We start from the raw sequence: 13,585 nt of genomic DNA, 5'->3' as shown, positions 1-13,585 counted from the left end.
TAATACCTATTGCACAGACCTACCGGCAAAAAAAACTTTTTTTAATTTGTTCATTTATTTCTCAAACAAATGAAAGTGTGGACTGTGTAAAGCATTGATGAAACATTGCAGCATAGTAGTAGTAAACGCTACAACACCACACCACAGACAACAAGCCAAACAGAGGTGTGAAAAATCAAAGAAAATTTCAGCAGACCACAAAATAGTTTAACTGACACAGTTAAGTTGTTTTTTAACATTGGTTATGTTAGCTAGCTACTTATTCCGTGCTGGGAATATGGGGAGTAGAGAGAACTACAAATAATGAAAATCAACTAAAAAAAATTTGTCGTTTCGTTGAGGCTCTCATCGAACATAAGAACGGACGGTGATTTGTTTACCTTGGACACCAGTTCCTCTTTAATATACAGCTAAACCAAACTTGGCTATGTACGCCGTTTTGTTGGGACCACGAGTAATTGTGGCAGCGATGTCGGAATCGGGGAACATGCATTTAAACAACTCTGAAATACCCTCGTTTCCATTATATGAATGGTGTTTGGCGATTGTGTTAGGAGTCCACAACACCTCTGCTTTCATGGTTGGTGTGGACCCAAAAGCTGTTCGCAGATCTACTCTAGTTGCGGTGACGGTCGTAACTTGAGGGGCTTTACAAGCAGTTGGCTGGTTAACGTTATCTGCTAGCTCAGATACATTAATAGCTAACTGGCTAGCGTTGGCTGGTTGAAACCCCCCGGCGATGGAAGGAGTTTGATCCTTCGCTTCGATATTATTCATGTGCTTGGAGGACTTGGCGTGAGACTCGGCGTAAGTTAAACTTTCTTGTTTTCTGCTGAGATTTGCCTTGATTTTTCACGCTTCTGCTTGGCTTGTTGCTGTGGTCTGTGTCAGTGCTGTAGCAATGTGATCGGACCCGGGGCGGAGCGGTAGCGTTCTCAATGATTGGTTCTGCCACACTTCATTTAGGCTACATTATTTAGGCTTTTCAAAATAATAGTAGCCTTGTTGACAAATGAAACGTTTGAGGAGAATGTGATACGGAGAAGTTACTGCACAAATTTTAAGACCCAGATATCAAAATTCAAGACTTTTTCAGGTATTATTTCCAAATTCATAAATTCAATGCTTTTAAGACTTTTTAAGACCCCGCGGGAACCCTGTCATGATGCATACCCAAAATTTCAGAGAATCTAGTATGCATCCGGGAACTTCTCGCTTACTCAAACTGGCATACTAACTCAAAAAGTTAGTAGGAGTAGTAGGAGAAGTATGCGGTATGGAACACAGCCAGCGTCTCTCACCCGTTTCCTGGTGTCTTTACAGGTGAGCATCATGACATCATGAGAAGCCTCTGACCTGCCCAGGCATCCTCCTCTCCCATTGGTCGGTCCGGATCACATGATGAGCTTCTCCCACTCGCTCCTGGATCGCTTCGGCATGCCTCCCTCTGCTGGACTCTGCGAGGGTCACGGCGTCCCCCAGCACTCGGACTCTCGGCCCGGCTCCGTCCCCTTCCTCTTCTACCCCCCCGGCGTGGAACCCGCCGGCCTCGGCTTCTACAAGGGCCCCCTGAGGGGCCACGGGGGCCCGGGGCTCCTGCCCTACCTGGCCCCCTTCCACCACCACGGACACTTCAGCGTCTACGAGTGTCCGTTTGAGCCGGCGTTCATCCAGAAGAGGAACGAGCGCGAGCGCCAGCGGGTCAAGTGCGTGAACCAGGGCTACGCCAAGCTGAGGGACCACCTGCCGGGTCAGAGCGCCGACAAGCGGCTCAGCAAGGTGGAGACGCTGAGGGCCGCCATCAGGTACATCAAATACCTGCAGGGCCTGGTGGAGCCCGAGGACGGCAGGCACAGAAGGGCGGAGTCTCCTGGGACCGCGTCGCCCGATCCGGACACGGCGTTCACCTGTTGAGCATCACTTCCTCTGATGATGTAATCAATCAACGAGGAGTCATAAACAATAAAGAACCTGGACAAACGACGGCGTCCCGAGGCGCCGCTGCAGGAAAGAGGACGGAATGGACTCGTGCCGACGCTCCGTCCCCTACGGAGCCCCGGAGGTGCCACAGAGGAACAAGATGGACTTTCATTCACACGTTTGACTTGTTTCCGTCTTTTATTTCATCTAGTTTGAATTGTTTGATTTAACTTTTCATATTTTAGGCTGTTTGTTCTCGGCTGAAACCTTCAACACGACGGCGTTCGGTTGTCCACTCGGATCAGATGTGACCTCAGCCTTCCCTCTCGTTTTATAGCTCAAACTTAAGTGTTTGGTGTAAAGGCTGCCGTCAAAAACAGAACCCTGAACACTGAAAACCCTCCACTTCCTGTGTGACAGTGAAATAAAACGTGAAAATTAAACAATCAAAGCTTCAGAACAAAATCACTTAAGTTTTATACAGAATAACAAACAAAATGTGAATGAAATTAAATGTGCAAAAAACAATAATTGGGACTCAAGACTCAAAATGTTGTCAACAACATTTCTGAAATGTAATTAAAATAAAGATTTTAAATGAACCGGGGGGAGTGCGAGCGTACGTGGTTGTTCGACAGGTGTGCCCCACCTCCTGATGGCTGCTGGGATAGGCTCCACCCCCTTCCTGGATGGGATGAAGTGGTTATGAAACACGGTTACAAACAAAAATAAACTCAAACTATAAAAGGCAAAAACACTGAGTGTGACCCAAAGTTTATGAAGGCGGTAAATTTATTCACCTGATTTGCATGTGGTGACATCACTGATGACATCACTGCATGGCAACACCTTGTTTTCCACAACTTTAGCTCTTTAGTGTCTTTAGCTAACTCTGCTGGAACATTAGCCTCAGATGGAGTTTATCCACTGAGGCTGCTGTGAGGGGGCGGGGCTTAGCAGAGGAGGCGGAGTCAGCTTATGGAGTGATGTACTTTAGAAATGAAAATCAGAACGGCTCGTTAAATGAGGAACTTTCTCACAAAGGGGAACTAAATAAATGCCAGTTTTACACCTGCTGGTGACTTCAGATGCCCTGATATATGCTCCCAGGAACAGGAAGAAGGAGTTTTACACCTCAGACGCCCTGATATACGCTCCCAGGAACAGGAAGAAGGAGTTTTACACCTCAGACGCCCTGATATATGCTCCCAGGAACAGGAAGAAGGAGTTTAACACCTCAGACGCCCTGATATATGCTCCCAGGAACAGGAAGAAGGAGTTTTACACCTCAGACGCCCTGATATATGCTCCCAGGAACAGGAAGAAGGAGTTTTACCCCTCAGACGCCCTGATATATGCTCCCAGGAACAGGAAGGAGTTTTACACCTCAGACGCCCTGATATATGATCCCAGGAACAGGAAGAAGGAGTTTTACACCTCAGACGCCCTGATATATGCTCCCAGGAACAGGAAGAAGGAGTTTTACACCTCAGACGCCCTGATATATGCTCCCAGGAACAGGAAGAAGGAGTTTTACACCTCAGACGCCCTGATATACGCTCCCAGGAACAGGAAGAAGGAGTTTTACCCCTCAGACGCCCTGATATATGCTCCCAGGAACAGGAGGAAGGAGTTTTACACCTCAGACGCCCTGATATATGCTCCCAGGAACAGGAAGGAGTTTTACACCTCAGACGCCCTGATATATGCTCCCAGGAACAGGAAGAAGGAGTTTTACACCTCAGACGCCCCGATATATGCTCCCAGGAACAGGAAGAAGGAGTTTTACACCTCAGACGTTTAAATGATTCAAACCTGGAGGAAACACAGAAATAAAGACGTTCTAACAGAATAAACCTGCTTTCTCTGTGTTTAAATGATTCAAACCTGGAGGAAACAGTCGGCGCCGGTTGACGTTGGAGCGTTTTCCTCGGCCTTCCTGCGGTTTGTTTTCCGATGCGTCGGTAACCCTGCAGCTGATCCGTTCCTGGTTACCGTCGCTCGCCCTTTCGGTGTTCCTGGGACAGTTTTACTTTGGGGGGGGAGGGTAATAAAAACAGGGATGCAGCGTGTGATTATCAGATTCAGATTTTTATTAGATCATCATTAGTCTGTGAGGAGGAGAAGCAGAGCGGGTGACCACCAATCGGACGATGAGTTAGAAAAATAAAATGCTTCTTTAGATTAAAACGACACCAAAAAGGTTCTGGAGTCTCGGATCAGTCCCACAAAGCTCAGAGTCCAAACGGTGAAGTCACAGAACCGTGCTTCCTCCCTCTTCTTCATCAGTCACTGAAACACTGATCATCTCATAGATTAGTTTCTGTTTAAGTTTCTCACACCTTTTTAGAGTTATTGATCAGCCAATCACCGATCAATAACAGGGATCCATCATTTCAGAGTTCTTCGGAGCGCACTCGCTTTGGAGGACCAGAGCAAACCGGCAAATATCAATTCTGATGATGTCGTTCGTCTGAAGAACGAGGTCGTTGCAGCTCGGAGCAGCTGTTAGCTTCCTGCTAGCTTACGTTAGCTTCCTGCTAGCTTAGCGTTAGCTCCTCCAACCTGAGCGCGCTCTGAAGAACTTCCCTCTAAGCTCCGAGCTGATTGATCACACGGTTAGATAAGACGTCAGCTGGCAGAACCGGATCAAACAGAGTTGCATTTTAACTGAGCAGATCAATACTTCCTGATATCGGTTTTATTTAAGCCGATCTTAATCTGAGGAAACGGAGAAATTCTGTGCACATCAAACTAATTTCCGTTTCCTTCGATCCGACACACGAGCGGCATTCCGTTTCAGAGAGTATTGATCTGCTCTCAGGAACGTGGACCCGTCCAACGCCGCCTCAGGTGTAAAACAGCCTGCGCCCCACCTGCCGTGGACCCCCCAGAGTTGACGGTTGTGTACGGTGGCTGAGAAGGCCCAGCTCGAGCTGCTGCAGTCAGAGCAGCCGGTCCATTTAACACCACAGTGGTTCCGATCGGACCGATCTGCAGCACAATACTGACCGATCCTCTTTAGTCTCCTCAACACTCGCATCCTCTCTTTGGCTTTAATGGACGAACTCGCACCTGCAGAACAAACTGGACCCAGTCGCTTGTTTCAGGAGTCCGACTTCAGCCAATTTTTAATGGATATGTCATCACTCAGGCTCTTCAAAGAAAACGGGAAGAATTCCGGTTAATAAACGGGAAAAATTCCAGTTAATAAACGGGAAAAGTTCCAGTTAATAAACGGGAAAAGTTCCAGTTAATAAACGGGAAAAGTTCCGGTTAATAAAAGGGAAAAGTTCCAGTTAATAAACGGGAAAAGTTCCGGTTAATAAACGGGAAAAGTTCCGGTTAATAAACGGGAAAAGTTCCAGCTTATAAACGGGAAAAGTTCCAGCTTATAAACGGGAAAAGTTCCAGCTTATAAACGGGAAAAGTTCCAGCTTATAAACGGGAAAAGTTCCGGTTAATAAACGGGAAAAGTTCCAGCTTATAAACGGGAAAAGTTCCAGCTTATAAACGGGAAAAGTTCCGGCTTATAAATGGGAAAAGTTCCGGCTTATAAACGGGAAAAGTTCCGGTTAATAAACGGGAAAAGTTCCAGCTTATAAACGGGAAAAGTTCCAGCTTATAAACGGGAAAAGTTCCGGCTTATAAACGGGAAAAGTTCCGGCTTATAAACGGGAAATGTTCCGGTTAATAAACGGGAAAAGTTCCGGCTTATAAATGGGAAAAGTTCCGGCTTATAAACGGGAAAAGTTCCAGTTCATAAACGGGAAAAGTTCCGGTTAATAAACGGGAAAGTTCCGGCAAGAAGCAGCTCAGAACTCATTCGACTTCTCAGAAAACACTAAACCGGGTCGGAGCTGTTCCACCAGTTGAACCACAGGAAGCATCGGGTGTGGATGTCAGAGGTGTGGACAGGTGAGCCTGTACCCGTCTGCCAGGTCCCGAATAAACTGACCACAAAGGACCCGCAGCTGAAACCCTTCAGTCTGTTCACCCTTAATCCAGAACCAGAACCAGGCGAGGGCCAAAGCAGCTCGCGGCCCAAGCCTCAGGCGTCCTGGACGTGCTGGGCGGCGAGCCGGCGGTACGCCGTGCGGCGGTGCTGCGGCTGCAGGCAGTAGGCGATGCTCTGCTCCACCTCCTGGCAGCGCCGCAGGAACCGGCAGCGGTCCCGGGCCAGCTCCTCCCAGGGGCCCCGGCGGTCCTCCTCTTCCTCCCCACAGCTGGCGAAGAACTCCTCCACGTCGTCACAGAATCGGACCTGAGAGGAGGAGTCGAGACACGGCGGTTTTAGTCCACAAGGCTGTTTTCTATAAATATTTTCGTTCTGATTTCCAGAAAAAAAAAAAAAAAAAAAAAAAAAAAAAAAAAAAAAAAGCGGAAAAAAAACGAGCTTCTCTCCTCGTCTTTTCTGAATAAACCTGATTTCCTCATTTTTCTTTAACTACTTAGTTATTTATTTGAGAAAAGTTCCTCTTCTTCTTGTTAAATCTCACTGTGAGCTTCAGTGAAACCAGCCGTCTGCTGAGCTATGAATCATCTACAGGAAGCCCCGCCCACTCCGCCTGTGATTGGCTCAGACATGTTTGATCTGACCGCATTAACCAACCAGATAAGAGCCACAGGTAACAAATGAACCAATCGGAGGCAGAGGAGGACGTGGCTTCACTCTGAGGAAGACCTGCAGGTCGATGCAGACTTTGATCCTCTGTTTCACACACTCTTTCTGATCAATAGCTTCCCTTCTGGGATCAATAAAGCATCATGAATCCAGGCTGGATTTTGTCTTTATTTGGAAACCTTGGCCATCATTAAAGGGACAGTTCGCCTCTTTTGACATGAAGCTGTGTAACATCCCATATCAGCAGCATCATTTCTGAACATCTTCTTACCCCCTGCTGCGTCCTGTGAGCAGAGTTCCAGCCTCGTTTTGGTGTTGATGAAGGTAGTCCGGCTAGTTGGCTGGGGTTTAAAAAATAAAGCGTTTTGCTTCTCAAACAATATGCGTTCAACAGAGTAATACATTTGCATCACAAAATGGTTCTCCAGGAAAAAGTCAGAGCTCACAATCTCTTGGGCCTATTTTCTCTCCCTTCGTACAGACGTTAAAAGACACTTTTTGCTTGAAATGAGCAAAAAAAAAAATCTGCCATTGGAACTAGTGAAAATCAGCTTGTCAAGATTTCTTGAAATAAAATGTGATATTTAGGACTTTTGAGTTAAAGGTGATCTTGAAATGAGCTTAAAAACCTCTTCAAATGGAAAAAAAAGCTCATTTCATGTGAAATATGACTCAAAACAACTTCTCAAACTCAAACTTTTTCACTTAACAAGATATTCAAGATGTATTGTATTAAAACAAGTCCCTATATCTGGCTGAAATGGTATTTGTTAGGCAATTGTGTGTAATGAGATCAATTTTAATCCATGTGAACAACACGTTCTGCTGCATCACTCATATCACAGCAGGCAGTGATACGCAGGGAGAGAAAATAGGGCCAAGAGATTGTGAGGTCTGACTTTTTCCTGGAGAACCATTTTGTGATGCAAATGTATTACTCTGTTGAACGCATATTGTTCTGAGAAGCAAAACGCTTTATTTTTTAAACCCCAGCCAACTAGCCGGACTACCTTCATCAGCACCAAAACGAGGCTGGAACTCTGCTCACAGGACGCAGCAGGGGGTAAGAAGATGTTCATAAATGATGTTGCTGATATGGGATGTTACACAGCTTCAGGTCAAAAGAGGCGAACTGTCCCTTTAAAGGCTGAAGTCAGCCTCTCTGACCTGAACAGAACCAGAACCCCGTCTCTGCTGTGGGTCCACGTCATGCAGAAACAGGAGAAGCTCAAACTGCAGAACAGCTGGAGCTTCATGTTCCCAGTAAGCAACAACAACACGGTCCCAGTAAACAACAACAACACGGTCCCAGTAAACAACAACACGGTCCCAGTGGGCCCGGTTTGGTTCTACCCGACTGAAACTTTAACCTCTGAAGTCCTGAGCTTTCCTGGAACTAGAAAACTTCTGTTCTTCGTCTCAAACCACTTCAGAGTGAAGCCATCTGAACCCGCCATCTGGTGTCAGGTTCTGCTGTGCCCCCAGTTTTAACCTGAGCTGCAGCTGAAAATAAACCCGACCCCCCCCTTTTTGGGACTGCAAGACGTCCTGGTCCCTACAATAAGTTTCACTACCTCTGACTACTGGAAGCTTTCTGAACCTGCGGTTCTACCAGCGGATCCAGACCCTGAAGGACTGAAACTAATGGCGCTTTTCCACAAGCTCGCTTTGGTGAAATGTGTACTCGTTTGTAATGGAAACACAACCAAACCGAGCCGTGGCGAGCTAGTGGAAAAGCGCCATAACAGAGTTCGGACCGGTTCTCCGACGGGACCGGGTGCCCTCAGGTGTTCTGGCCTGGCTCAGAACCTGCTGATGCCCGATGTGAAGCAGAGGAGCGTTAACGGCAGACTGAAGGTGACACAAACCAGAGATGGGGAGTCCAGTTGCTGTTTGGATGACTCGTGACTTGACAAAAAAGAAAAGACTTGAGACTCGACTCGGACTTGGAAGTTAAAGACTCTGCACTTGACTTGAGACACGATGACTTGAATGACTGGAGAGTTATTCAGTTCATGTGTTCAGTTTGAATATTACATTAATAATTAGCTAATATTAGCCTGTTAGCCTAGTCGGTAGTTAGCTAACGTTAGCTTGATATGATACGGGGTGGACAGGTTGGACACATTGGCCAATGATGTTCACTGACAGTTACTTATATCTTTGTCTTTTCACTTTATTAGGATCATATTCTGCAGGTAAAACTGCAATAATAAGGTGAGCTGACTTTGATCTGACCTAATACAGGACTTGACTTGCCCAAGAAAAAATTACTTGGAAGCTAAGACTTGAGACTTGGAAGCTAAGACTTGAGACTTGGAAGCTAAGACTTGAGACTTGGAAGCTAAGACTTGGGACTTGACAGCTAAGACTTGAGACTCGAAAGCTAAGACTTGAGACTCGAAAGCTAAGACTTGAGACTCGAAAGCTAAGACTTGAGACCTGGAAGCTAAGACTTGAGACTCGGAAGCTAAGACTTGGGACTTGGAAGCTAAGACTTGAGACTTGGAAGCTAAGACTTGGGACTCGGAAGCTAAGACTTGAGACCTGGAAGCTAAGACTTGAGACTCGGAAGCTAAGACTTGGGACTCGGAAGCTAAGACTTGAGACTCGGAAGCTAAGACTTGAGACTCGGAAGCTAAGACTTGGGACTTGGAAGCTAAGACTTGAGACTTGGAAGCTAAGACTTGGGACTCGAAAGCTAAGACTTGAGACTTGCACATGTGTGACTTGGTCCCATCTCTGACACAAACTGACCTTTTTGGCCCTCCTGCCGCTCTGTGCCGGGGTGGAGGTGCAGGGCTCCGAGAAGCCGCTGTCCAGCCGGTCCTCCGCCTCCTGCCGCCGGTACTCGGGTGCAGCCGCTGGATCGGGGAGAGGAGGCTTAGGGGGAGGCTTAGGGGGAGCCTGGGACGCGGCCTTGGCTCTGACCTTGGCTCTGGGAGGGGGCCCGACGGGCGCCTGAGTCCTGAGCGGAGCCTGGAAGTTAAAGGGGCTGTAGGGGTCGGCGGAGCAGCTAAAAGAGCTCAGCAGGCGGAGGCTCTCGGCTTCATCCACCTCGCTGGCCGACGCCGAGTCGTCCCACGAGTCCTGACCGGACGGAGGGAGGGAGGAGGGGGGGAGGGGCGGGGACGCCGCGAGGCAGGCGAGGTCAGGGGAAGAGGCGGGGGTGGACTGGGCGGAGGAGGGGGGGGTGGAGTCCGGGATGGCCCGGGGCCCGGTGCAGCCCGTGTGCAGGCGGGCGGTGAAGTTCCGCGGGTTGTAGGGGTCCGAAGTTTGGCACAAAGAGCCCCAGAGACGCTCCGACTCCGAGTCTGGCTCGCTGTCCGAGTCGGGCTCGCTGTCCGAGTCCGACGCCTCGTCCGAGTCCTCGTCCGTGGAGTCGGACAGGTCGGACGAGCCGTCGCTGTCGAAGCCAGCGTCGTCGGTGGACTCGCGGTCCGACTGGCCGCTGCTGTCGTCGTCGCTGCAGGGGCATCCCATAATGAAGGCGATGGCTCTGTTCTGACAGCGGGGCGCGCCGGGCTCCTCTTCCTCCTCCTCTTCTTCCTCCTCCATACCCGTCCCGGCGGCGCCCTCAGGTGCGTCAGCCTCCTGCGGCTCCTCGCTCGGGGCCCTCACCTCGTGCAGCCGGCTCCTCTGGGCCTGTTCCTCCTCCAGGCTGGAGTAACCGTGGTCGTGCTCAGGGGTGGGGGGCGTGGGCCGCTCTGCGTTCTGGACTGCCCGAGGGCCTCCTTTGTTAGCCGGGTTCTCTTTGTGGTCAGAGGGTCCAGCGTTTTCTCCAAGCGTCGACGCTCCGCAGCCCTGGGGGACAAACGCGGCCCCCCGGGCCTTTGTTTCAGCCAATGGGGGACAAAGCCGGCCCGTTTTCTCCTCCTCCCCACCCAGGAAGCTGCCCCACCGCGGCCTGCTCCTCACCGTCTCGGGCACCCAGCCCTTCCCTCCGGCGGGCTTAATTTCCTGAGAGCTCAGCAGAACCTGATTTAAAAACGTCCTGACAGAAGAGAAATATCCGAACTGGGTCTGCTGCTGGCAGAGGTTTAAATCCATCTCTGCGGCGCTCTGAAGCCCCATTTCCCGCAGAGACTCGGCGGTGAGCCAGGGCAGGGAGCCGCCGGCCCCCGGCTCCAGCAGGCCGCCGGTGGCGTCGTGCTGACACTGCAGGTAGGTCAGGTGAGGAGGCAACTGCCGTAAAAACTCGCTTTCTTCGTTCACAAAGCTGGTTCTGAACCAGCCGGGTCCGGTGTCGGGCAGAGCCGGGCCGCGGAGCCAGCCCGGGAACACCTTGTGTAACAGCGACACCGCGGGCCTGGACAGCAGGCCGATCCACGAGCTTTCCTGACTGTCCAGGCCGACCGAAACGACTCCGGGCCCGGTCGAAGAGGGCGAGTTCTGACCACCGGAAAAAAGTCTGTCACCGTTCATGTTTCTGAACATTTTTCTCTAAATTAAAGTGCAAAGTTCTGTAATCTTGACAGCTGTCGAACCGCCACAGCCCGGCCCAACAACGACGCGCACAGAGTGCGTTTTAGCACACATACCGACGACCGCAGCAGCCGGACGGAACCCAGGAAATATCTTCCATAAACCCGGCGCCGTTAGCGTTGCCCTGAGAGTGGTGGTTGGACTTCTTTCGTGTGGAGACCTTGGTGCTGAAGCTGGGGCACAGAGACGGACAGACGCTGGACAGGTCCCGGTCTGAAGCGGCGAAACAAGCCATTCTGTCTGGGTTTAATCTCCGTGAAGAGGCGGCGGCTGGAGGCTCCTCCGGCTCAGGAGCTGCGGCTAGGTAGCAGCTTAGCTTAGCTTAGCAGCGAGGTGACGGTTAGGTAACCCGGGCGACGGCAGGTTCAAATATTCGACATTAAACCGGCACCGATCCACTCCTTTAGCATTTATCGGTGGGCGTTCTCTCCTTTTTTTCGGTAATACTGCTCGGTAATTAACACAGAAAGGTTTTCCAGCCGCGGCGTCGTTCCGGTGTGAGATTTCATCAGAAAGTCCAGAGACTGTCATCATTCTTCTTCTTCTTCTTGTAATATATTGGCGGTTAGCATCCGTAATGTTGCATTACCGCCACCAACGGTACAATTATGTAACTGCGGGTGTGGAGCGTCGACGAAGGAGTGCCAAAATAAAATAAAATAAAAGAAATTGAAAATAAATAGACAAATAAATAAACAATTCACTAAATAAAAAATTTAACTAAATCCTTTCAAAAAGTCCTGTAGTCTTTAAGAAATTAAACACAAATCTCCAAGCTAAAGGCACAGAAAAGGAAAGTAGTCCCTCAAGAGAGAGCCTGGTCTCCCCCAGTTCTCTAACCTCCTCTAGAAGAATACCTCTTTCTATGCTGTACGCTTGGACACCCTCCAAAACATGGTGTTTTGGAGGGTGTCCAAGGTGTGCGGTGCTGCCACGTGCTAATCAGCGCGAGACTCCCACACACTTGGTTAGGAGCAGCTTCGGGATCAAGGGTCGGGATCTGGACCTGATAGGAACCAGAGGTGTGTCAACATGTTCAGAGAACAGATCATCTGCTGACCCGCTCACATGTTCAAGGCAATTTTATTTATAGAGCACAATTCGTACACAAGGTAATTCAAAGTGCTTCACAGCTACATAAAATCACAAGAAGGCATAATAATAATAATTAAAAACAAACAAAAAAAACATTAAAAATAATCATTAATTCATTCATTTAAAAGTGAAGAGTGCAGATAAAATACTTTCAGGTGTCATATGCACAGCTAAACAGAACTGTTTTCAGCCTGGATTTAAACATTGTCAGAGTTGGGGCCTGTCTCACATCTTCTGGAAGGCAGAGCTGTTTTAAAGTCTATTCTCTGAGCGACAGGAAGCCAGTGCAGAGACCTGAGCACTGGACTATGGTCGTATCTGTGAGGCTTTCATATCCACGTTTTCTTCCTTCCTCTGAGTTTTATCATCATTGTCTGAGGTTTCCTCCCTGAATCAGACTCTGGACCACCGTCAGCACATTAAATGTCTTCATGTTTTCACAGATTTTATAACTCTTGACAGAAGACTGTAGAGTCTCCTGATGGTGACACCATCATGAATAGTAGGGCTGGGCAACTATTAAAATGTTTAATCTAATTAATCACATGATTTCTCTGATTAATCATGATTAATCGCATTTGTACGCAGAATCCAAAAATGAATCCAAAAGTAGTGTATAGCTTTTAGCATTTAGCTTTATTTTAAATGTGCTGCCATATGAATGAAAGTGCCATAACATTTGTTGTGCAAACACACTTTTAACATCAGCATCTTTCTGTAGTTTTTATGTAGAAGCCTCGCTCCACTGTCTGTTTCCTTGAATGACTTGCTGCTATCAGTTGTGTGTTTTGCCTTTAAGTGATATTTTAGACTGGAACTACTACGCTGAGAAGACAATTCAACTTGGCAGTGTTTACAGATGACTTTGGTTCTGTCGACTCCGCCGTCTGGAAGAACTTTAAAATGAAAATGGCCGAGTAAAAGTTCCGTACCCTTCTCCATGTTTGGTGGATCCGCCGATTACTTTCTTTTCCTGTTCCACAGCAGACAGCAGCAGACTTTTACAAAATAAAAGCCTGTGAGCAGCAGACTTTTACAAAATAAAAGCCTGTGAGCAACAGACTTTTACAAAATAAAAGCCTGTGAGCAACAGACTTTTACAGAATAAAAGCCCGTGAGCAGCAGACTTTTACTAAATAAAAGCCTGTGAGCAACAGACTTTTACAGAATAAAAGCCTGAGAGCAACAGACTTTTACAATAATAAAATAAATAATAAAACAGGGGTGGTCCGTGGCGTAGTGGGTTGAGCAGGCGCCCCATGTACAGAGGCTATAGTCCTCGCTGCAGCTGGCCCTGTGCTGCGTGTTGTTCCCCCTCTCTCTGCCTCCATTAAAGGCACAAAAGCCAAAAAATATATTAAAAAAAAAAGCATGCGCGATAAAATATTTATCGGCATTAAATTGAGTTCTGTTGAGCTGCGTCTCATTTCTGACCTGGGCCTCTTCACATCTAGGCTAAAA

General features: G+C 48.4%; 2 protein-coding genes across 2 annotated transcripts; one reads left to right on the top strand and one right to left on the bottom strand.

Moving 5' to 3' along the window:
- Positions 1-1,331: 1,331 nt before the first annotated feature.
- Positions 1,332-2,077, top strand: LOC142376654 (achaete-scute homolog 5-like). Its single transcript, XM_075460099.1, has one exon. It carries the CDS (start codon positions 1,399-1,401, stop codon positions 1,912-1,914), a length of 516 nt encoding a protein of 171 aa, XP_075316214.1. The 5' UTR covers positions 1,332-1,398; the 3' UTR covers positions 1,915-2,077.
- Positions 2,078-3,990: 1,913 nt separating this feature from the next.
- On the bottom strand, positions 3,991-11,575 carry ppp1r15b (protein phosphatase 1, regulatory subunit 15B). The gene is made up of 2 exons (XM_075460098.1): positions 9,302-11,575; positions 3,991-6,184 (listed from the first exon to the last, which is right to left on the bottom strand). The coding sequence occupies exons 1-2, from the start codon at positions 10,979-10,981 to the stop codon at positions 5,972-5,974; spliced, it is 1,893 nt and encodes a 630-aa protein (XP_075316213.1). The 5' UTR covers positions 10,982-11,575; the 3' UTR covers positions 3,991-5,971.
- Between the last annotated feature and the right edge of the window lie 2,010 nt (positions 11,576-13,585).

Source organism: Odontesthes bonariensis, chromosome 3 (genome assembly GCF_027942865.1).
Source record: "Odontesthes bonariensis isolate fOdoBon6 chromosome 3, fOdoBon6.hap1, whole genome shotgun sequence".
In the NCBI taxonomy this organism is placed as follows: Eukaryota; Metazoa; Chordata; class Actinopteri; order Atheriniformes; family Atherinopsidae; genus Odontesthes; species Odontesthes bonariensis.
Note: the sequence above shows the minus strand (reverse complement) of the source record. Positions and strands in the feature narration are given on the sequence as shown.

Bases quoted from the DNA above. Each gene is read 5' to 3' on its own strand.
- ppp1r15b (XM_075460098.1), bottom strand. From the start codon at position 10,981: ATGTTCAGAAACATGAACGGTGACAGACTTTTTTCCGGTGGTCAGAAC. The intron at 6,185-9,301 runs GTCAGTTTGTGT...TCCTCCTCTCAG, and splicing joins GCGGCAGGAGGGCCAAAAAG to GTCCGATTCTGTGACGACGT.
- LOC142376654 (XM_075460099.1), top strand. From the start codon at position 1,399: ATGATGAGCTTCTCCCACTCGCTCCTGGATCGCTTCGGCATGCCTCCC.